Source organism: Taudactylus pleione, unplaced genomic scaffold (genome assembly GCF_031769625.1).
Source record: "Taudactylus pleione unplaced genomic scaffold, aTauple2 ptg000168l, whole genome shotgun sequence".
Taxonomy (NCBI): domain Eukaryota; kingdom Metazoa; phylum Chordata; class Amphibia; order Anura; family Myobatrachidae; genus Taudactylus; species Taudactylus pleione.
In genome coordinates this window covers 1,916,092-1,940,453 of record NW_028284570.1, presented here as the reverse complement: position 1 = coordinate 1,940,453, position 24,362 = coordinate 1,916,092, and the positions used below count along the sequence as shown (strand labels likewise).

Genomic DNA, 24,362 nt, shown 5'->3' with positions numbered 1-24,362 from the left:
TACCGTGTATATTATGTAGCATCTTTGTGCCAGTAGGTAATTTATATTACTGCATACACAGACTGGAAGGTCCTTGCACCAAATCCATTATAAGTAACAGGACGGCCACCATCGTCTAATTTAATAGAAGGTACTAGATAAATGATAGCTAGAAGTTAACGGTTGCTATAAGTAACTTCTTCACCTTCTATCTTTTGACAAATCTCCCCCATGCTCCTATCCCAGCCCTGCCCATTGCTACTACAGTTACTACAGCGACTTTTGTTTCCTGCAGCTGGACAGATCTCCCCTCCATGTAGCGGCAGAAAGGGGTCACACCGGCCTCGTGGACATTCTCACAGAGAAGTTTCGGTCCAACGTTTTGGCACGTACGAAGGTCAGTATTGTCTGAGCTACAGCTATGCTCTAAGTTATCTACCCAGCCATACCCAACGATGCATTGTACCATTGTAGGGACGATGCTCCTAGGGTGGTGTGTGACCTGGGATGTAGTTATGGCCGCCGGTCTCAATACCGACAGCAGAATCCAAACAAGGGATTTAAGATAGGCGTCGAAATACCCACGCCTATCTTAATACCAATGCCGCAGCGCTGAAGGACGTCAGCCCGAACGAGGTAAGTCCAGGGCGCCCTTAGCGTTAGCCGCAGGGGAGCGAGGGTTAAGTTTAGGGAGCGTAGCGGGGTTAGGGTTAGGTTTTGGGGGGGAGGTTGGGGTTAGGCACCCCTAGGGGGGAGGTAAGGTTTAGGGTGCGGTAAGGGGGGGTTAGGGTTAGGCACCCCTGGGGGGAGGTTAGTGTTAGGCACTAGGGGAGGAGGTTAGGGTTAGGCACCCCTAGGGGGGAGGTTAGGTTTAGGGTGCGGTAAGGGGGGTTAGAGTTAGGCACCCCTGGGGGGAGGTTAGTGTTAGGCACTAGGGGAGGAGGTTAGGGTTAGGCACTAGGGGAGGAGGTTAGGGTTAAGCACCACTAATGGAGGGGTAGGGATAGGGTACTTATCTGCCCTGTCGGGATCTTCTCCCTTTGGGCTGCCGGTGTTGGGACTTCATACCCATTCCGTGTGACCCGTAGGGCAGGATGGAGCAGTACTGCATTCTACCTCTCTTCTGTCCAAATAATGGCTAAATAATATTCACTTTGTTAGAATGAAATATATGAAGATATTTGATCCCATATGTCATTATTAGCTATTTTTTTACTGAAAAAGTTGCACTATTTATTTATTTATTTAATGAGGAAACTGGAAAAATATAGGCAGACGCAGGGCCTGATTCAGCAGCGATCGCAACTACGAGTTCACACGGAATGCAGCTGCGAAAATATGCAAAAGGAATCCATATGATTAAAATCCCGACTGCTGCAGACTGACAGCAGTGATAATCCCAACAGGGGATATAGGTAAGTATAACCCTACCCCCCCCAACCCTCCCTTAGGGGTGCCTAACCCTAACCTCAACCCCAAGTGCTAACCCTAACCTCCCCCCCAGTGCCTAATCCTAATCTCCCCCCCTAGTGCCTAACCCTAACACCCCCTAGTGCCTAACCCTAACCTCCCCCCTAGTGCCTAACCCTAACCTCCACCCCTAGTGCCTAACACTAACCTCCCCCCTAAATGCCTAACCCTCCCCCCTAAATGCCTAACCCTAATCTCCCCCCCTAGTGCCTAGTCCTAACCTCCCCTCCTAGTGCCTAACCCTAACCTCCCCCCCTAGTGCCTAACCCTAACCTCCCCCCTAGTGCCTAACCCTAACCTCCCCCCTAGTGCCTAACCCTAACCTCCCCCCCTAGTGCCTAACCCTAACCTCCCCCCCTAGTGCCTAACCCTAACCTCCCCCCTAGTGCCTAACCCTAACCTCCCCCCTAGTGCCTAACCTTAACCTCCCCCCTAGTGCCTAACCCTAACCTCTTCCCCTAGTGTCTAACCCTAACCTCCCCCCTAGTGCCTAACCCTAACCTCCCCCCCTAGTGCCTAACCCTAACCTCCCCCCCTAGTGCCTAACCCTAACCTCCCCCCCTAGTGCCTAACCCTAACCTCCCCCCTAGTGCCTAACCCTAACCTCCCCCCCCTAGTGCCTAACCCTAACCTCCCCCCCATAGTGCCTAACCCTAACCTCCCCCCTAGTGCCTAACCCTAACCTCCCCCCTAGTGCCTAACCCTAACCTCCCCCCCCTAGTGCCTAACCCTAACCTCCCCCCCCTAGTGCCTAACCCTAACCTCCCCCCCTAGTGCCTAATCCTAACCTCCCCCCTAGTGCCTAATCCTAACCTCCCCCCCCTAGTGCCTAACCCTAACCTCCCCCCCAAGGGCCGAACCCTAACCTCCCCCCCTAGTGCCTAATCCTAACCTCCCCCCTAGTGCCTAATCCTAACCTCCCCCCTAGTGCCTAACCCTAACCTCCCCCCCTAGTGCCTAACCCTAATCTCCCCCACTAGTGCCTAACCCTAACCTCCCCCCCTAGTGCCTAATCCTAACCTCCCCCCCCTAGTGCCTAATCCTAACCTCCCCCCTAGTGCCTAACCCTAACCTCCCCCCCAAGGGCCGAACCCTAACCTCCCCCCCAAGGGCCGAACCCTAACCTCCCCCCCTAGTGCCTAATCCTAACCTCCCCCCCTAGTGCCTAATCCTAACCTCCCCCCTAGTGCCTAACCCTAACCTCCCCCCCAGTGCCTAACCCTAACCTCCCCCCCAGTGCCTAACCCTAACCTCCCCCCCTAGTGCCTAACCCTAACCTTAACCTCCCCCCTAGTGCCTAACCCTAACCTTAACCTCCCCCCTAGTGCCTAACCCTAACCTCCCCCCTAGTGCCTAACCCTAACCTCTTCTCCTAGTTCCTAACCCTAATCTCCCCCTAGTGCCTAATCCTAACCTCCCCCCTGTAAGTACCGAAACCTAAGTCTCTCGGGGAGTGCCTAACCTCCCCCCCAGGGGTTGACCAACCCTAACCTCACCCCCCCGGTGGTGCCTAACCCTAACCTCCCCCCCCGGGGGTGCCTAACCCTAACCTCCCCCCCCCCCAGGGGTGCCTAACCCTAACCCCCCCCCCCCAGGGGTGCCTAACCCTAACCTCCCCCCTGGGGTGACTAACCCTAGCCCCCCTTCTAAGTGCCTAAACCTAACCACCCCGTCGCCGCAGCCTAACCCTAAGTCTCCCGGGGGTGCCTAACCCTAACCTCCCCCCCCAGGGGTGCCTAACCCTAACCCCCCCCCCCCAGGGGTGCCTAACCCTAACCTCCCCCCTGGGGTGACTAACCCTAACCCCCCTTCTAAGTGCCTAAACCTAACCACCCCGTCGCCGCAGCCTAACCCTAAGTCTCCCGGGGGTGCCTAACCCTAACCCCCCCTTCCCCTAGCCTAACCCTCCCAAGGGGGTGCCTAACCCTAAATCCCCCGGGGAGCCCCTAAACTAAAGCGCGGCTGTCCGCGCTAACTGCCCAGCTTACCTTCGTTCGGTATGCCGGCGACGGGCTCCCGGCGTAGGTATAATGACAGGCGTCATGCACGCCCAAGCAACGATGTTCAAACGTACAGACACGCCTGCGTTTTCCCGACCCCTCCCCAGTCACCACCCCCAAACGCTCACAGCCTGTCACTCACTCAGCGATGGATTCCTCTGTGTGTTCGTAGTTGCAGTGCGATCGCGGCTTAGACACGTGCGCAATGGCTAACAATCGCTCGATCTGCGTACATCGTCGCCTTTGTGAACGCTGATGAATCGGGCCCATGGTCCACATTTAGGAAATGTATATATTATAGATAACCTCTGACCTCCACAGCAGGGGGCGTGGTGAGGGGCGTGGTGCACGCTTGGGGATGTAACTGCACGATCGTAGTCCCCACCCCCGTTACACAATGCAGAGAGTACCGACATTGTGCAGCAGGGGGCGTGGTGCATGTTTGGGGGCGTAACTGCACAATCGAAGACACACCCCTGTTAAACAATGCCGAGATTAGCGACATTGTGCGGCAGGGGTCGGGCCGCGATAACGTGATTCAGCGCAAAACGCGTCTTCGGCTCCCCCCAGACTGCCCACTTGTATTGTAATACAAGTGGGCGGCTATGGGAGGAAAGGGGACACAGGGGGAGGGGTGGTGTCCATTTTTCTGGATGGCCAGGAGAGTCACCTGATTTTCGGGAGCCTCCTGGCTGTTCCGGGAGGGTAGGCAAGTATGATTACATGGCTGCATAGAATCCTCTTCTCCACAGCAGCTCAGCTGGAAGGTGTGACATGCATCCCAGTAACAGTACAGGACCCTCATCTGCTTTAGCGGGAGTAAAGGGCTGAGCACCAGACGGCTTTAAAAAGTCCAATTGCTAAAAAGAAAGGTGCGTGACGTCACAAACCAGCATTTGTGCTACTGGATTACACATTGCCTCAGTCATAAAATGACCTTTACTGATTGGAAAGTCACAAAGTTGAATTAAAATTGCAACTTTTTCCATGAATGAATCTGTCTCCTCCCTTTTTCAAAATCTGAATTATGCCAGTGGTACTTTATGCAAATAAGGGGGAGGAGGCAGATTGAGCAGCGTTTTAGAATTTTCAAAAGAAAGACCTTCCCTATTCTTGGAAAAAGGGGGATGTAATGGGCATCATAATTCCTGCGGATACTTTCTATTTTCAACCCACCGATGACTGTTTAGACACATCCTTATAATGTTCCAGCAGGGTATTATAGGGGGTATAGCTGGATTACCACCTACTGTACCATTATTCTGTTTGTGTTACGACAGTTTTTTTTAAAATTTCCATTACAAAATTAGTAAATTAAATACATTTTATTTGACTTAGAAATTAGCTGATTAAACCCATTTATTACAGGGTGTGGTATACACTTAATACATATTTTAAACAGTACCTACTGTACATTTGAAAATGTGTCCTAATTCAAAGCCTTTGCGCTTGGTTTTACAATGTACTGGAATGACGACAGAACGTCTGCCTGAAATCACCTGTTAATAGCTCAGGAACATAATCATTTCACAGCTGCCGCCTGACAGACAGGTTATCAATATATAACGTTGCTAAGCAACATTTGTAACTATGGAAACAATCAAGACGGTGCACAATTTGTTATCATGGTTACATATATTTCTTCGGAAGGTTTCAGGTGTTTACAAACTATCTGTCCAATGCCAGCACCACGAGAATGTTTCTGAGATTTCAAAAGGAAATTTTAGGCAAAAGTCCTCATTCAAGTATTATTGTCTATTTATTCTACAATATTGTACTACCAGCCTTGTGGTTTAAATACTGTATGTGCAAAACCATTTTCCAGTCGCTTTCTAGGCGCAATAAGCCTAATGCATCCTCTCATAATCTGCTCCGTCTCCTTATCGTTAGGATGGTGACACTCTCCTGCACATCGCCTCACAATGTGGGCACCCGGAAACGGCCCTGGAGTTTTTGAAAAAGGGGGTTCTGCTGCATATGCCTAATAAGGTATGTCTGCTTATAGGGGGATATAGGAATTGCCGGGTCCCATAGCAGAATTTGAACCTTGGACCTCGGCTACAACAGGCCGCTGTCCACCACAGTTCCATAAAGTCCAAGGGGGAGATAAAGTGGAGTAGTTGCTTAAAGCAACCAATCAGCTTCCAGCTGTCATTTATCTAGTACAGTCTATTAAGATGACAGTTAGAAGCTGATTGGTTGCTTTGGGCAACTTCTCTACTGTATCTCTCTCCAAGGCTGGATACATCTCCCCCCTCAACAATCAAACATGTTCTATCCCATAATATAGCGCAATGCTACAATATGTACCTGCAAAAATGTGGTCATGAGAACATTGCTATATAATTATCAAATAATATTTTTGGCTACATGTATGCACCTATCGGCCTGATTCTTAGTCTGAACGCAAGTCCAAATGCGTATCCCGCGGATATTGGCCGCACCATGCATGCGGACACAGACGGTGCAGCAACTGGGCAGTTACCGTCGCACAGAACTGATCCATCTCGGGGGAGTGACATGGGAGTGTAGGCGAATGTTTGTGCTCATGTGAGGACAGAGGGGGGAGGCCTGGTTCAGAGATATCGTTTGCATCCACCATGGGGTTGGTGTAAGTCCCGGTAGTAATAATGATGTCTGGGGATGGAGAAACAGTGATGGGTCCCTAGGCTTCCGTCTGAAGAAGGTCAGATATGCAGGGTAAGATAGGCATACTCACATTAGCATAACATGGCAAGCAGGATATCACAGACAGATGGAAAAGGAACCGCAGATGCATCCTGCTCAGAATCAGACCCTTCATCTTAAAATCTGAACATCTTGAAAACATGGTCGATAGACTCCTACTATACACTGAAGTCCACAAGTGGAAGGAAGACCTCTGGAGAGATGATGACCCCATGCTGTCTGAATAGCTTCCCACAGCTCCCTGATATCGGCAGGTGCAGGATCTTGGGTGTGAAACGACCTCTACACCACGTCCCACAAATGCTCGAATGGGGGCGAACTTGGTGACCATACCATTTGTCGGAACTCTCCAGAATGCTTCTCAAACCAATTCTGCATAACTTGGGCCTGCTTCATTACCAATCGCAACTGCGATTACGCACGCAATTAGCCAATTGTTGCATTATGCGAATGCATATCGCAGGCGTGCCAGTGCGCTTGAACGCCGTTACATGGGCGTGCATAAATTAGCCACTGCGATGCCTTATGCAACTTGGTCTTTCACTGCGTGTGATGAGCTTAGTAATTCCTGAGTAAGGTCAGAGCCTGTGGAAGTGTGTGTGAGGCTGTGATGGTACTCCATGTTACTGATGGTCTCTCAGTCTTGTGTAATCACTGCGTGTGATGAGGTTAGTAATTCCTGAGTAAGGTCAGAGCCTGTGTAAGTGTGTGTGAGGATGTGATGGTACTCCATGTTACTGATGGTCTCTCAGTCTTGTGTAGTCACTGCGTGTGATGAGGTTAGTAATTCCTGAGTAAGGTCAGAGCCTGTGGAAGTGTGTGTGAGAATGTGATAGTATTCCATGTTACTGATGGTTTCTCAGTATTGTGTAATCACTGTGTGTGATGAGGTTAGTAATTCCTGAGTAAGGTCAGAGCCTGTGTAAGTGTGTGTGAGGCTGTGATGGTACTCCATGTTACTGATGGTATCTCAGTATTGTGTAATCACTGTGTGTGATGAGGTTAGTAATTCCTGAGTAAGGCCAGAGCCTGTGTAAGTGTGTGTGAGGCTGTGATGGTACTCCATGTTACCGATGGTTTCTCAGTCTTGTGTAATCACTGTGTGTGATGAGGTTAGTAATTCCTGAGTAAGGTCAGAGCCTGTGTAAGTGTTAGTGAGGATGTGATGGTACTCCATGTTACTGATGGTTTTGCAGTCTTGTGCAATCACTGCGTGTGATGAGGTTAGTAATTCCAGAGTAAGGTCAGAGCCTGTGTAAGTGTGTGTTAGGCTGTGATGGTACTCCATGTTACTGATGGTGTATCAGTCTTGTGCAATCACTGCGTGTGATGAGGTTAGTAATTCCTGAGTAAGGTCAGAGCCTGTGTAAGTGTGTGTGAGGCTGTGATGGTACTCCATGTTACCGATGGTTTCTCAGTCTTGTGTAGTCACTGCGTGTGATGAGGTTAGTAATTCCTGAGTAAGGTCAGAGCCTGTGTAAGTGTGTGTGAGGCAGTGATGGTACTCCATGTTACTGATGGTGTATCAGTCTTGTGCAATCACTGCGTGTGATGAGGTTAGTAATTCCTGAGTAAGGTCAGAGCCTGTGTAAGTGTGTGTAAGGCTGTGATGGTAATCCATGTTACCGATGGTTTCTCAGTCTTGTGTAGTCACTGCGTGTGATGAGGTTAGTAATTCCTGAGTAAGGTCAGAGCCTGTGTAAGTGTGTGTGAGGCAGTAATTGTACTCCATGTTACTGATGGTCTCTCAGTCTTGTGTAATCACTGTGTGTGATGAGGTTAGTAATTCCTGAGTAAGGTCAGAGCCTGTGTAAGTGTGTGTGTGAGGCTGTGATGGTACTCCATGTTACTGATGGTCTCTCAGTCTTGTGTCATCACTGCGTGTGATGAGGTTAGTAATTCCTGAGTAAGGTTAGAGCCTGTGTAAGTGTGTGTGAGGCTGTGATGGTACTCCATGTTACTGATGGTGTATCAGTCTTGTGTAATCACTGCGTGTGATGAGGTTAGTAATTCCTGAGTAAGGTCAGAGCCTGTGTAAGTGTGTGTGAGGCTGTGATGGTACTCCATGTTACTGATGGTCTCTCAGACTTGTGTAATCACTGCGTGTGATGAGGTTAGTAATTCCTGAGTAAGGTCAGAGCCTGTGTAAGTGTGTGTGAGGATGTGATGGTACTCCATGTTACTGATGGTCTCTCAGTCTTGTGTAATCACTGCGTGTGATGAGGTTAGTAATTCCTGAGTAAGGTCAGAGCCTGTGGAAGTGTGTGTGAGGCTGAGATGGTACTCCATGTTACTGATGGTATCTCAGTCTTGTGTAATCACTGTGTGTGATGAGGTTAGTAATTCCTGAGTAAGGTCAGAGCCTGTGTAAGTGTGTGTGAGGCTGTGATGGTACTCCATGTTACTGATGCTTTCTCAGTCTTGTGTAATCACTGCGTGTGATGAGGTTAGTAATTCCTGAGTAAGGTCAGAGCCTGTGTAAGTGTGTGTGAGCCTGTGATGGTACTCCATGTTACTGATGGATGAGGTTAGTGATACCTGAGTAAGGTCAGAGCCTGTGTATGTGTGTGTGAGGATGTGATGGTACTCCATGTTACTGATGGTCTCTCAGTCTTGTGTAATCACTGCGTGTGATGAGGTTAGTAATTCCTGAGTAAGATCAGAGCCTGTGTAAGTGTGTGTGAGGATGTGATGGTACTCCATGTTACTGATGGTATCTCAGTCTTGTGTAATCACTGCGTGTGATGAGGTTAGTAATTCCTGAGTAAGGTCAGAGCCTGTGTAAGCGTGTGTGAGGCTGTGATGGTACTCCATGTTACTGATTGTTTCTCAGTCTTGTGTAATCACTGCGTGTGATGAGGCTAGTAATTCCTGAGTAAGGTCAGTGCCTGTGTAAGTGTGTGTGAGGCTGTGATGGTACTCCATGTTACTGATGGTATCTCAGTCTTGTATAATCACTGTGTGTGATGAGGTTAGTAATTGCTGAGTAAGGTCAGAGCCTGTGTAAGTGTGTGTGAGGATGTGATGGTACTCCATGTTACTGATTGTTTCTCAGTCTTGTGTAATCACTGCGTGTGATGAGGCTAGTAATTCCTGAGTAAGGTCAGTGCCTGTGTAAGTGTGTGTGAGGCTGTGATGGTACTCCATGTTACTGATGGTATCTCAGTCTTGTATAATCACTGTGTGTGATGAGGTTAGTAATTGCTGAGTAAGGTCAGAGCCTGTGTATGTGTGTGTGAGGATGTGATGGTACTCCATGTTACAGAAGGTATCTCAGTCTTGTGTAATCACTGCGTGTGATGAGGTTAGTAATTCCTGAGTAAGGTCAGAGCCTGTGTAAGCGTGTGTGAGGCTGCGATGGTACTCCATGTTACTGATTGTTTCTCAGTCTTGTGTAATCACTGCGTGTGATGAGGCTAGTAATTCCTGAGTAAGGTCAGTGCCTGTGTAAGTGTGTGTGAGGCTGTGATGGTACTCCATGTTACTGATGGTATCTCAGTCTTGTATAATCACTGTGTGTGATGAGGTTAGTAATTGCTGAGTAAGGTCAGAGCCTGTGTAAGTGTGTGTGAGGATGTGATGGTACTCCATGTTACTGATGGTATCTCAGTCTTGTGTAATCACTGCGTGTGATGAGGTTAGTAATTCCTGAGTAAGGTCAGAGCCTGTGTAAGTGTGTGTGAGGATGTGATGGTACTCCATGTTACTGATGGTTTCTAAGTCTTGTGTAATCACTGCGTGGGATGAGGTTAGTAATTCCTGAGTAAGGTCAGAGCCTGTGTAAGTGTGTGTGAGGATGTGATGGTACTCCATGTTACTGATGGTCTCTCAGTCTTGTGTAATCACTGCGTGTGATGAGGTTAGTAATTCCTGAGTAAGGTCAGAGCCTGTGTAAGTGTGTGTGAGGATGTGATGGTACTCCATGTTACTGATGGTCTCTCAGTCTTGTGTAATCACTGCGTGTGATGAGGTTAGTAATTCCTGAGTAAGATCAGAGCCTGTGTAAGTGTGTGTGAGGCTGCGATGGTACTCCATATTACTGATGGTATCTCAGTCTTGTGTAGTCACTGTGTGTGATGAGGTTAGTAATTCCTGAGTAAGGTCAGAGCTGTGTAAGTGTGTGTGAGGCTGTGATGGTACTCCATGTTACTGACGGTATCTCAGTCTTGTGTAATCACTGTGTGTGATGAGGTTAGTAATTCCTGAGTAAGGTCAGAGCCTGTGTAAGTGTGTGTGAGGCTGTGATGGTACTCCATGTTACTGATGGTATCTCAGTCTTGTGTAGTCACTGTGTGTGATGAGGTTAGTAATTCCTGAGTAAGGTCAGAGCTGTGTAAGTGTGTGTGAGGCTGTGATGGTACTCAATGTTACTGATGGTATCTCAGTCTTGTGTAATCACTGTGTGTGATGAGGTTAGTAATTCCTGAGTAAGGTCAGAGCCTGTGTAAGTGTGTGTGTGAGGCTGTGATGGTACTCCATGTTACAGATGGTATCACAGTCTTGTGTAATCACTGCGTGTGATGAGGTTAGTAATTCCTGAGTAAGGGCAGAGCCTGTGTAAGCGTGTGTGAGGCTGTGATGGTACTCCATGTTACTGATTGTTTCTCAGTCTTGTGTAATCACTGCGTGTGATGAGGTTAGTAAATCCTGAGTAAGGTCAGTGCCTGTGTAAGTGTGTGTGAGGATGTGATGGTACTCCATGTTACTGATAGTATCTCAGTCTTGTTTAGCCACTGTGTGTGATGAGGTTAGTAATTCCTGAGTAAGGTCAGAGCCTGTGTAAGTGTGTGTGAGGCTGTGATGGTACTCCATGTTACTGATGGTCTCTCAGTCTTGTGTAATCACTGCGTGTGATGAGGTTAGTAATTCCTGAGTAAGGTCAGAGCCTGTGTAAGTGTGTGTGAGGCTGTGATGGTACTCCATGTTACTGATGGTGTCTCAGTCCTGTGTAGTCACTGTGTGTGATGAGGTTAGTAATTCCTGAGTAAGGTCAGAGCCTGTGTAAGTCTGTGTGAGTGTGTGATGGTACTCCATGTTACTGATGGTTTCCCAGTCTTGTATAATCACTGTGTGTGATGAGGTTAGTAATTCCTGAGTAAGGTCAGAGCCTGTGTAAGTGTGTGTGAGGATGTGATGGTACTCCATGTTACTGATGGTTTCTCAGTCTTGTGTAATCACTGTGTGTGATGAGGTTAGTAATTCCTGAGTAAGGTCAGAGCCTGTGTAAGTGTGTGTGAGGCTGTGATGGTACTCCATGTTACTGATGGTTTCTCAGTCTTGTGTAATCACTGCGTGTGATGAGGATAGTGATACCTGAGTAAGGTCAGAGCCTGTGTTAGTGTGTGTGAGGATGTGATGGTACTCCATGTTACTGATGGTCTCTCAGTCTTGTGTAATCACTGCGTGTGATGAGGTTTGTAATTCCTGAGTAAGGTCAGAGCCTGTGTAAGTGTGTGTGAGGCTGTGATGGTACTCCATATTACTGATGGTGTCTCAGTCTTGTGTAATCACTGTGTGTGATGAGGTTAGTAATTCCTGAGTAAGGTCAGAGCCTGTGTAAGTGTGTGTGAGGCTGTGATGGTACTCCATGTTACTGATGGTTTGTCAGTCTTGTGTAATCACTGCGTGTGATGAGGTTAGTGATACCTGAGTAAGGTCAGAGCCTGTGTAAGTGTGTGTGAGGATGTGATGGTACTCCATGTTACTGATGGTCTCTCAGTCTTGGGTAATCACTGCGTGTGATGAGGTTAGTAATTCCTGAGTAAGGTCAGAGCCTGTGTAAGTGTGTGTGAGGCTGTGATGGTACTCCATGTTACTGATGGTCTCTCAGTCTTGTGTAATCACTGCGTGTGATGAGGTTAGTAATTCCTGTGTAAGGTCAGAGCCTGTGTAAGTGTGTGTGAGGCTGTGATGGTACTCCATCTTACTGATGGTGTCTCAGTCCTGTGTATCCACTGTGTGTGATGAGGTTAGTAATTCCTGAGTAAGGTCAGAGCCTGGATAAGTCTGTGCGAGTGTGTGATGGTACTCCATGTTACTGATGGTTTCCCAGTCTTGTATAATCACTGTGTGTGATGAGGTTAGTAATTCCTGAGTAAGGTCAGAGCCTGTGTAAGTGTGTGTGAGGATGTGATAGTACTCCATGTTACTGATGTTATCTCAGTCTTGTGTAATCACTGTGTGTGATGAGGTTAGTAATTCCTGAGTAAGGTCAGAGCCTGTGTAAGTGTGTGTGAGGTTGTGATGGTACTCCATGTTACTGATGGTTTCTCAGTCTTGTGTAATCATTGCGTGTGATGAGGTTAGTAATTCTTGAGTAAGGTCAGAGCCTGTGTAAGTGTGTGTGAGGCTGTGTGTGAGGCTGTGATGGTACTCCATGTTACTGATGTTATCTCAGTCTTGTGTAATCACTGTGTGTGATGAGATTAGTAATTCCTGAGTAAGGTCAGAGCCTGTGTAAGTGTGTGTGAGGCTGTGATGGTACTCCATGTTACTGATGGATTCTCAGTCTTGTGTAATCACTGCGTGTGATGAGGTTAGTAATTCCTGAGTAAGGTCAGAGCCTGTGTAAGTGTGTGTGAGGCTGTGATGGTACTCCATGTTACTGATGGTCTCTCAGTCTTGTGTAATCACTGTGTGTGATGAGCTTAGTAATTCCTGAGTAAGGTCAGAGGCTGTGTAAGTGTGTGTGAGGATGTGATGGTACTCCATGTTACTGATGGTTTCTCAGTCTTGTGTAATCACTGTGTGTGATGAGGTTAGTAATTCCTGAGTAAGGTCAGAGCCTGTGTAAGTGTGTGTGAGGCTGTGATGGTACTCCATGTTACTGATGGTATCTCAGTCTTGTGTAGTCACTGTGTGTGATGAGGTTAGTAATTCCTGAGTAAGGTCAGAGCCTGTGTAAGTGTGTGTGAGGATGTGATGGTACTCCATGTTACTGATGGTCTCTCAGTCTTGTGTAATCACTGCATGTGATGAGGTTAGTAATTCCAGAGTAAGATCAGAGCCTGTGTAAGTGTGTGTGAGGCTGTGATGGTACTCCATGTTACTGATGGTTTCTCAGTCTTGTGTAGTCACTGTGTGTGATGAGGTTAGTAATTCCTGAGTAAGGTCAGAGCTGTGTAAGTGTGTGTGAGGCTGTGATGGTACTCCATGTTACTGATGGTATCTCAGTCTTGTGTAGTCACTGTGTGTGATGAGGTTAGTAATTCCTGAGTAAGGTCAGAGCTGTGTAAGTGTGTGTGAGGCTGTGATGGTACTCAATGTTACTGATGGTATCTCAGTCTTGTGTAATCACTGTGTGTGATGAGGTTAGTAATTCCTGAGTAAGGTCAGAGCCTGTGTAAGTGTGTGTGTGAGGCTGTGATGGTACTCCATGTTACAGATGGTATCACAGTCTTGTGTAATCACTGCGTGTGATGAGGTTAGTAATTCCTGAGTAAGGGCAGAGCCTGTGTAAGCGTGTGTGAGGCTGTGATGGTACTCCATGTTACTGATGGTCTCTAAGTCTTGTGTAATCACTGCGTGTGATGAGGTTAGTAATTCCTGAGTAAGATCAGAGCCTGTGTAAGTGTGTGTGAGGATGTGATGGTACTCCATGTTACTGATGGTCTCTAAGTCTTGTGTAATCACTGCGTGTGATGAGGTTAGTAATTCCTGAGTAAGGTCAGAGCCTGTGTAAGTGTGTGTGTGAGGCTGTGATGGTACTCCATGTTACAGATGGTATCTCAGTCTTGTGTAATCACTGCGTGTGATGAGGTTAGTAATTCCTGAGTAAGGTCAGAGCCTGTGTAAGCGTGTGTGAGGCTGTGATGGTACTCCATGTTACTGATTGTTTCTCAGTCTTGTGTAATCACTGCGTGTGATGAGGTTAGTAAATCCTGAGTAAGGTCAGTGCCTGTGTAAGTGTGTGTGAGGATGTGATGGTACTCCATGTTACTGATAGTATCTCAGTCTTGTTTAGCCACTGTGTGTGATGAGGTTAGTAATTCCTGAGTAAGGTCAGAGCCTGTGTAAGTGTGTGTGAGGCTGTGATGGTACTCCATGTTACTGATGGTCTCTCAGTCTTGTGTAATCACTGCGTGTGATGAGGTTAGTAATTCCTGAGTAAGGTCAGAGCCTGTGTAAGTGTGTGTGAGGCTGTGATGGTACTCCATGTTACTGATGGTGTCTCAGTCCTGTGTAGTCACTGTGTGTGATGAGGTTAGTAATTCCTGAGTAAGGTCAGAGCCTGTGTAAGTCTGTGTGAGTGTGTGATGGTACTCCATGTTACTGATGGTTTCCCAGTCTTGTATAATCACTGTGTGTGATGAGGTTAGTAATTCCTGAGTAAGGTCAGAGCCTGTGTAAGTGTGTGTGAGGATGTGATGGTACTCCATGTTACTGATGGTTTCTCAGTCTTGTGTAATCACTGTGTGTGATGAGGTTAGTAATTCCTGAGTAAGGTCAGAGCCTGTGTAAGTGTGTGTGAGGCTGTGATGGTACTCCATGTTACTGATGGTTTCTCAGTCTTGTGTAATCACTGCGTGTGATGAGGATAGTGATACCTGAGTAAGGTCAGAGCCTGTGTTAGTGTGTGTGAGGATGTGATGGTACTCCATGTTACTTATGGTCTCTCAGTCTTGTGTAATCACTGCGTGTGATGAGGTTTGTAATTCCTGAGTAAGGTCAGAGCCTGTGTAAGTGTGTGTGAGGCTGTGATGGTACTCCATATTACTGATGGTGTCTCAGTCTTGTGTAATCACTGTGTGTGATGAGGTTAGTAATTCCTGAGTAAGGTCAGAGCCTGTGTAAGTGTGTGTGAGGCTGTGATGGTACTCCATGTTACTGATGGTTTGTCAGTCTTGTGTAATCACTGCGTGTGATGAGGTTAGTGATACCTGAGTAAGGTCAGAGCCTGTGTAAGTGTGTGTGAGGATGTGATGGTACTCCATGTTACTGATGGTCTCTCAGTCTTGGGTAATCACTGCGTGTGATGAGGTTAGTAATTCCTGAGTAAGGTCAGAGCCTGTGTAAGTGTGTGTGAGGCTGTGATGGTACTCCATGTTACTGATGGTCTCTCAGTCTTGTGTAATCACTGCGTGTGATGAGGTTAGTAATTCCTGTGTAAGGTCAGAGCCTGTGTAAGTGTGTGTGAGGCTGTGATGGTACTCCATCTTACTGATGGTGTCTCAGTCCTGTGTAGCCACTGTGTGTGATGAGGTTAGTAATTCCTGAGTAAGGTCAGAGCCTGGATAAGTCTGTGCGAGTGTGTGATGGTACTCCATGTTACTGATGGTTTCCCAGTCTTGTATAATCACTGTGTGTGATGAGGTTAGTAATTCCTGAGTAAGGTCAGAGCCTGTGTAAGTGTGTGTGAGGATGTGATAGTACTCCATGTTACTGATGTTATCTCAGTCTTGTGTAATCACTGTGTGTGATGAGGTTAGTAATTCCTGAGTAAGGTCAGAGCCTGTGTAAGTGTGTGTGAGGTTGTGATGGTACTCCATGTTACTGATGGTTTCTCAGTCTTGTGTAATCATTGCGTGTGATGAGGTTAGTAATTCTTGAGTAAGGTCAGAGCCTGTGTAAGTGTGTGTGAGGCTGTGTGTGAGGCTGTGATGGTACTCCATGTTACTGATGTTATCTCAGTCTTGTGTAATCACTGTGTGTGATGAGGTTAGTAATTCCTGAGTAAGGTCAGAGCCTGTGTAAGTGTGTGTGAGGCTGTGATGGTACTCCATGTTACTGATGGATTCTCAGTCTTGTGTAATCACTGCGTGTGATGAGGTTAGTAATTCCTGAGTAAGGTCAGAGCCTGTGTAAGTGTGTGTGAGGCTGTGATGGTACTCCATGTTACTGATGGTCTCTCAGTCTTGTGTAATCACTGTGTGTGATGAGCTTAGTAATTCCTGAGTAAGGTCAGAGGCTGTGTAAGTGTGTGTGAGGATGTGATGGTACTCCATGTTACTGATGGTTTCTCAGTCTTGTGTAATCACTGTGTGTGATGAGGTTAGTAATTCCTGAGTAAGGTCAGAGCCTGTGTAAGTGTGTGTGAGGCTGTGATGGTACTCCATGTTACTGATGGTGTCTCAGTCTTGTGTAATCACTGTGTGTGATGAGGTTAGTAATTCCTGAGTAAGGTCAGAGCCTGTGTAAGTGTGTGTGAGGCTGTGATGGTACTCCATGTTACTGATGGTATCTCAGTCTTGTGTAGTCACTGTGTGTGATGAGGTTAGTAATTCCTGAGTAAGGTCAGAGCCTGTGTAAGTGTGTGTGAGGCTGTGATGGTACTCCATGTTACTGATGGTTTCTCAGTCTTGTGTAATCATTGCGTGTGATGAGGTTAGTAATTCCTGAGTAAGGTCAGAGCCTGTGTAAGTGTGTGTGAGGCTGTGTGTGAGGCTGTGATGGTACTCCATGTTACTGATGGTATCTCAGTCTTGTGTAATCACTGCGTGTGATGAGGTTATTAATTCCTGAGTAAGGTCAGAGCCTGTGTAAGTGTGTGTGAGGATGTGATGGTACTCCATGTTACTGATGGTATCTCAGTATTGTGTAATCACTGTGTGTGATGAGGTTAGTGATACCTGAGTAAGGTCAGAGCCTGTGTAAGTGTGTGTGAGGATGTGATGGTACTCCATGTTACTGATGGTCTCTCAGTCTTGTGTAATCACTGCGTGTGATGAGGTTTGTAATTCCTGAGTAAGGTCAGAGCCTGTGTAAGTGTGTGTGAGGCTGTGATGGTACTCCATATTACTGATGGTGTCTCAGTCTTGTGCAATCACTGTGTGTGATGAGGTTAGTAATTCCTGAGTAAGGTCAGAGCCTGTGTAAGTGTGTGTGAGGCTGTGATGTTACTCCATGTTACTGATGGTTTCTCAGTCTTGTGTAATCACTGCGTGTGATGAGGTTAGTGATACCTGAGTAAGGTCAGAGCCTGTGTAAGTGTGTGTGAGGATGTGATGGTACTCCATGTTACTGATGGGCTCTCAGTCTTGGGTAATCACTGCGTGTGATGAGGTTAGTAATTCCTGAGTAAGGTCAGAGCCTGTGTAAGTGTGTGTGAGGCTGTGATGGTACTCCATGTTACTGATGGTCTCTCAGTCTTGTGTAATCACTGCGTGTGATGAGGTTAGTAATTCCTGAGTAAGGTCAGAGTCTGTGTAAGTGTGTGTGAGTGTGTGATGGTACTCCATGTTACTGATGGTTTCCCAGTCTTGTGTAGTCACTGTGTGTGATGAGGTTAGTAATTCCTGAGTAAGGTCAGAGCCTGTGTAAGTGTGTGTGAGGCTGTGATGGTACTCCATGTTACTGATGGTTTCTCAGTCTTGTGTAATCACTGCGTGTGATGAGGTTAGTAATTCCTGAGTACGGTCAGAGCCTGTGTAAGTGTGTGTGAGGATGTGATTGTACTCCATGTTACTGATGGTCTCTCAGTCTTGTGTAATCACTGCGTGTGATGAGGTTAGTAATTCCTGAGTAAGATCAGAGCCTGTGTAAGTGTGTGTGAGGATGTGATTGTACTCCATGTTACTGATGGTCTCTCAGTCTTGTGTAATCACTGCGTGTGATGAGGTTAGTAATTCCTGAGTAAGGGCAGAGCCTGTGTAAGCGTGTGTGAGGCTGTGATGGTACTCTATGTTACTGATGGTCTCTAAGTCTTGTGTAATCACTGCGTGTGATGAGGTTAGTAATTCCTGAGTAAGGTCAGAGCCTGTGTAAGTGTGTGTGAGGATGTGATGGTACTCCATGTTACTGATGGTCTCTAAGTATTGTGTAATCACTGCGTGTGATGAGGTTAGTAATTCCTGAGTAAGGTCAGAGCCTGTGTAAGTGTTAGTGAGGATGTGATGGTACTCCATGTTACTGATGGTCTCTCAGTCTTGTGTAATCACTGCGTGTGATGAGGATAGTAATTCCTGAGTAAGGTCAGAGCCTGTGTAAGTGTGTGTGAGGATGTGATGGTACTCCATGTTACTGATGGTCTCTCAGTCTTGTGTAATCACTGCGTGTGATGAGGTTAGTAATTCCTGAGTAAGATCAGAGCCTGTGTAAGTGTGTGTGAGGCTGTGATGGTACTCCATGTTACTGATGGTATCTCAGTCTTGTGTAGTCACTGTGTGTGATGAGGTTAGTAATTCCTGAGTAAGGTCAGAGCTGTGTAAGTGTGTGTGAGGCTGTGATGGTACTCCATGTTACTGATGGTATCTCAGTCTAGTGTAATCACTGTGTGTGATGAGGTTAGTAATTCCTGAGTAAGGGCAGAGCCTGTGTAAGTGTGTGTGAGGCTGTGATGGTACTCCATGTTACTGATGGTGTCTCAGTCTTGTGTAATCACTGTGTGTAATGAGGTTAGTAATTCCTGAGTAAGGTCAGAGCCTGTGTAAGTGTGTGTGAGGCTGTGATTGTACTCCATGTTACAGATGGTATCTCAGTCTTGTGTAATCACTGCGTGTGATGAGGTTAGTAATTCCTGAGTAAGGTCAGAGCCTGTGTAAGCGTGTGTGAGGCTGTGATGGTACTCCATGTTACTGATTGTTTCTCAGTCTTGTGTAATCACTGCGTGTGATGAGGTTAGTAAATCCTGAGTAAGGTCAGTGCCTGTGTAAGTGTGTGTGAGGATGTGATGGTACTCCATGTTACTGATAGTATCTCAGTCTTGTTTAGCCACTGTGTGTGATGAGGTTAGTAATTCCTGAGTAAGGTCAGAGCCTGTGTAAGTGTGTGTGAGGCTGTGATGGTACTCCATGTTACTGATGGTCTCTCAGTCTTGTGTAATCACTGCGTGTGATGAGGTTAGTAATTCCTGAGTAAGGTCAGAGCCTGTGTAAGTGTGTGTGAGGCTGTGATGGTACTCCATGTTACTGATGGTGTCTCAGTCCTGTGTAGTCACTGTGTGTGATGAGGTTAGTAATTCCTGAGTAAGGTCAGAGCCTGTGTAAGTGTGTGTGAGGCTGTGATGGTACTCCATGTTACTGATGGTTTCTCAGTCTTGTGTAATCACTGCGTGTGATGAGGATAGTGATACCTGAGTAAGGTCAGAGCCTGTGTTAGTGTGTGTGAGGATGTGATGGTACTCCATGTTACTGATGGTCTCTCAGTCTTGTGTAATCACTGCGTGTGATGAGGTTTGTAATTCCTGAGTAAGGTCAGAGCCTGTGTAAGTGTGTGTGAGGCTGTGATGGTACTCCATATTACTGATGGTGTCTCAGTCTTGTGTAATCACTGTGTGTGATGAGGTTAGTAATTCCTGAGTAAGGTCAGAGCCTGTGTAAGTGTGTGTGAGGCTGTGATGGTACTCCATGTTACTGATGGTTTGTCAGTCTTGTGTAATCACTGCGTGTGATGAGGTTAGTGATACCTGAGTAAGGTCAGAGCCTGTGTAAGTGTGTGTGAGGATGTGATGGTACTCCATGTTACTGATGGTCTCTCAGTCTTGGGTAATCACTGCGTGTGATGAGGTTAGTAATTCCTGAGTAAGGTCAGAGCCTGTGTAAGTGTGTGTGAGGCTGTGATGGTACTCCATGTTACTGATGGTCTCTCAGTCTTGTGTAATCACTGCGTGTGATGAGGTTAGTAATTCCTGTGTAAGGTCAGAGCCTGTGTAAGTGTGTGTGAGGCTGTGATGGTACTCCATCTTACTGATGGTGTCTCAGTCCTGTGTAGCCACTGTGTGTGATGAGGTTAGTAATTCCTGAGTAAGGTCAGAGCCTGGATAAGTCTGTGCGAGTGTGTGATGGTACTCCATGTTACTGATGGTTTCCCAGTCTTGTATAATCACTGTGTGTGATGAGGTTAGTAATTCCTGAGTAAGGTCAGAGCCTGTGTAAGTGTGTGTGAGGATGTGATAGTACTCCATGTTACTGATGTTATCTCAGTCTTGTGTAATCACTGTGTGTGATGAGGTTAGTAATTCCTGAGTAAGGTCAGAGCCTGTGTAAGTGTGTGTGAGGTTGTGATGGTACTCCATGTTACTGATGGTTTCTCAGTCTTGTGTAATCATTGCGTGTGATGAGGTTAGTAATTCTTGAGTAAGGTCAGAGCCTGTGTAAGTGTGTGTGAGGCTGTGTGTGAGGCTGTGATGGTACTCCATGTTACTGATGTTATCTCAGTCTTGTGTAATCACTGTGTGTGATGAGGTTAGTAATTCCTGAGTAAGGTCAGAGCCTGTGTAAGTGTGTGTGAGGCTGTGATGGTACTCCATGTTACTGATGGATTCTCAGTCTTGTGTAATCACTGCGTGTGATGAGGTTAGTAATTCCTGAGTAAGGTCAGAGCCTGTGTAAGTGTGTGTGAGGCTGTGATGGTACTCCATGTTACTGATGGTCTCTCAGTCTTGTGTAATCACTGTGTGTGATGAGCTTAGTAATTCCTGAGTAAGGTCAGAGGCTGTGTAAGTGTGTGTGAGGATGTGATGGTACTCCATGTTACTGATGGTTTCTCAGTCTTGTGTAATCACTGTGTGTGATGAGGTTAGTAATTCCTGAGTAAGGTCAGAGCCTGTGTAAGTGTGTGTGAGGCTGTGATGGTACTCCATGTTACTGATGGTGTCTCAGTCTTGTGTAATCACTGTGTGTGATGAGGTTAGTAATTCCTGAGTAAGGTCAGAGCCTGTGTAAGTGTGTGTGAGGCTGTGATGGTACTCCATGTTACTGATGGTATCTCAGTCTTGTGTAGTCACTGTGTGTGATGAGGTTAGTAATTCCTGAGTAAGGTCAGAGCCTGTGTAAGTGTGTGTGAGGCTGTGATGGTACTCCATGTTACTGATGGTTTCTCAGTCTTGTGTAATCATTGCGTGTGATGAGGTTAGTAATTCCTGAGTAAGGTCAGAGCCTGTGTAAGTGTGTGTGAGGCTGTGTGTGAGGCTGTGATGGTACTCCATGTTACTGATGGTATCTCAGTCTTGTGTAATCACTGCGTGTGATGAGGTTATTAATTCCTGAGTAAGGTCAGAGCCTGTGTAAGTGTGTGTGAGGATGTGATGGTACTCCATGTTACTGATGGTATCTCAGTATTGTGTAATCACTGTGTGTGATGAGGTTAGTGATACCTGAGTAAGGTCAGAGCCTGTGTAAGTGTGTGTGAGGATGTGATGGTACTCCATGTTACTGATGGTCTCTCAGTCTTGTGTAATCACTGCGTGTGATGAGGTTTGTAATTCCTGAGTAAGGTCAGAGCCTGTGTAAGTGTGTGTGAGGCTGTGATGGTACTCCATATTACTGATGGTGTCTCAGTCTTGTGCAATCACTGTGTGTGATGAGGTTAGTAATTCCTGAGTAAGGTCAGAGCCTGTGTAAGTGTGTGTGAGGCTGTGATGTTACTCCATGTTACTGATGGTTTCTCAGTCTTGTGTAATCACTGCGTGTGATGAGGTTAGTGATACCTGAGTAAGGTCAGAGCCTGTGTAAGTGTGTGTGAGGATGTGATGGTACTCCATGTTACTGATGGGCTCTCAGTCTTGGGTAATCACTGCGTGTGATGAGGTTAGTAATTCCTGAGTAAGGTCAGAGCCTGTGTAAGTGTGTGTGAGGCTGTGATGGTACTCCATGTTACTGATGGTCTCTCAGTCTTGTGTAATCACTGCGTGTGATGAGGTTAGGAATTCCTGAGTAAGGTCAGAGTCTGTGTAAGTGTGTGTGAGTGTGTGATGGTACTCCATGTTACTGATGGTTTCCCAGTCTTGTGTAGTCACTGTGTGTGATGAGGTTAGTAATTCCTGAGTAAGGTCAGAGCCTGTGTAAGTGTGTGTGAGGCTGTGATGGTACTCCATGTTACTGATGGTTTCTCAGTCTTGTGTAATCACTGCGTGTGATGAGGTTAGTAATTCCTGAGTAAGGTCAGAGCCTGTGTAAGTGTGTGTGAGGATGTGATTGTACTCCATGTTACTGATGGTCTCTCAGTCTTGTGTAATCACTGCGTGTGATGAGGTTAGTAATTCCTGAGTAAGATCAGAGCCTGTGTAAGTGTGTGTGAGGATGTGATGGTACTCCATGTTACTGATGGTCTCTCAGTCTTGTGTAATCACTGCGTGTGATGAGGTTAGTAATTCCTGAGTAAGATCAGAGCCTGTGTAAGTGTGTGTGAGGCTGTGATGGTACTCCATGTTACTGATGGTATCTCAGTCTTGTGTAGTCACTGTGTGTGATGAGGTTAGTAATTCCTGAGTAAGGTCAGAGCTGTGTAAGTGTGTGTGAGGCTGTGATGGTACTCCATGTTACTGATGGTATCTCAGTCTAGTGTAATCACTGTGTGTGATGAGGTTAGTAATTCCTGAGTAAGGGCAGAGCCTGTGTAAGTGTGTGTGAGGCTGTGATGGTACTCCATGTTACTGATGGTGTCTCAGTCTTGTGTAATCACTGTGTGTGATGAGGTCAGTAATTCCTGAGTAAGGTCAGAGCCTGTGTAAGTGTGTGTGAGGCTGTGATTGTACTCCATGTTACAGATGGTATCTCAGTCTTGTGTAATCACTGCGTGTGATGAGGTTAGTAATTCCTGAGTAAGGTCAGAGCCTGTGTAAGCGTGTGTGAGGCTGTGATGGTACTCCATGTTACTGATTGTTTCTCAGTCTTGTGTAATCACTGCGTGTGATGAGGTTAGTAAATCCTGAGTAAGGTCAGTGCCTGTGTAAGTGTGTGTGAGGATGTGATGGTACTCCATGTTACTGATAGTATCTCAGTCTTGTTTAGTCACTGTGTGTGATGAGGTTAGTAATTCCTGAGTAAGGTCAGAGCCTGTGTAAGTGTGTGTGAGGCTGTGATGGTACTCCATGTTACTGATGGTCTCTCAGTCTTGTGTAATCACTGCGTTTGATGAGGTTAGTAATTCCTGAGTAAGGTCAGAGCCTGTGTAAGTGTGTGTGAGGCTGTGATGGTACTCCATGTTACTGATGGTGTCTCAGTCCTGTGTAGTCACTGTGTGTGATGAGGTTAGTAATTCCTGAGTAAGGTCAGAGCCTGTGTAAGTCTGTGTGAGTGTGTGATGGTACTCCATGTTACTGATGATTTCCCAGTCTTGTATAATCACTGTGTGTGATGAGGTTAGTAATTCCTGAGTAAGGTCAGAGCCTGTGTAAGTGTGTGTGAGGATGTGATGGTACTCCATGTTACTGATGGTTTCTCAGTCTTGTGTAATCACTGTGTGTGATGAGGTTAGTAATTCCTGAGTAAGGTCAGAGCCTGTGTAAGTGTGTGTGAGGCTGTGATGGTACTCCATGTTACTGATGGTTTCTCAGTCTTGTGTAATCACTGCGTGTGATGAGGATAGTGATACCTGAGTAAGGTCAGAGCCTGTGTTAGTGTGTGTGAGGATGTGATGGTACTCCATGTTACTGATGGTCTCTCAGTCTTGTGTAATCACTGCGTGTGATGAGGTTTGTAATTCCTGAGTAAGGTCAGAGCCTGTGTAAGTGTGTGTGAGGCTGTGATGGTACTCCATATTACTGATGGTGTCTCAGTCTTGTGTAATCACTGTGTGTGATGAGGTTAGTAATTCCTGAGTAAGGTCAGAGCCTGTGTAAGTGTGTGTGAGGCTGTGATGGTACTCCATGTTACTGATGGTTTGTCAGTCTTGTGTAATCACTGTGTGTGATGAGGTTAGTGATACCTGAGTAAGGTCAGAGCCTGTGTAAGTGTGTGTGAGGATGTGATGGTACTCCATGTTACTGATGGTCTCTCAGTCTTGGGTAATCACTGCGTGTGATGAGGTTAGTAATTCCTGAGTAAGGTCAGAGCCTGTGTAAGTGTGTGTGAGGCTGTGATGGTACTCCATGTTACTGATGGTCTCTCAGTCTTGTGTAATCACTGTGTGTGATGAGCTTAGTAATTCCTGAGTAAGGTCAGAGGCTGTGTAAGTGTGTGTGAGGATGTGATGGTACTCCATGTTACTGATGGTTTCTCAGTCTTGTGTAATCACTGTGTGTGATGAGGTTAGTAATTCCTGAGTAAGGTCAGAGCCTGTGTAAGTGTGTGTGAGGCTGTGATGGTACTCCATGTTACTGATGGTGTCTCAGTCTTGTGTAATCACTGTGTGTGATGAGGTTAGTAATTCCTGAGTAAGGTCAGAGCCTGTGTAAGTGTGTGTGAGGCTGTGATGGTACTCCATGTTACTGATGGTATCTCAGTCTTGTGTAGTCACTGTGTGTGATGAGGTTAGTAATTCCTGAGTAAGGTCAGAGCCTGTGTAAGTGTGTGTGAGGCTGTGATGGTACTCCATGTTACTGATGGTTTCTCAGTCTTGTGTAATCAT

The 24,362-nt window shown here is 46.5% G+C and overlaps 1 protein-coding gene across 1 annotated transcript in view; it reads left to right on the top strand.

The window, feature by feature from the left end:
* Positions 1-24,362, top strand: part of LOC148521400 (uncharacterized) — a 206,981-nt gene that overhangs the window by 27,624 nt on the left and 154,995 nt on the right. The window contains 2 exon segments of the mRNA XM_088475227.1: positions 275-376; positions 5,340-5,438. Of these exon segments, the coding sequence (XP_088331353.1) occupies positions 275-376; positions 5,340-5,438 (201 nt within the window).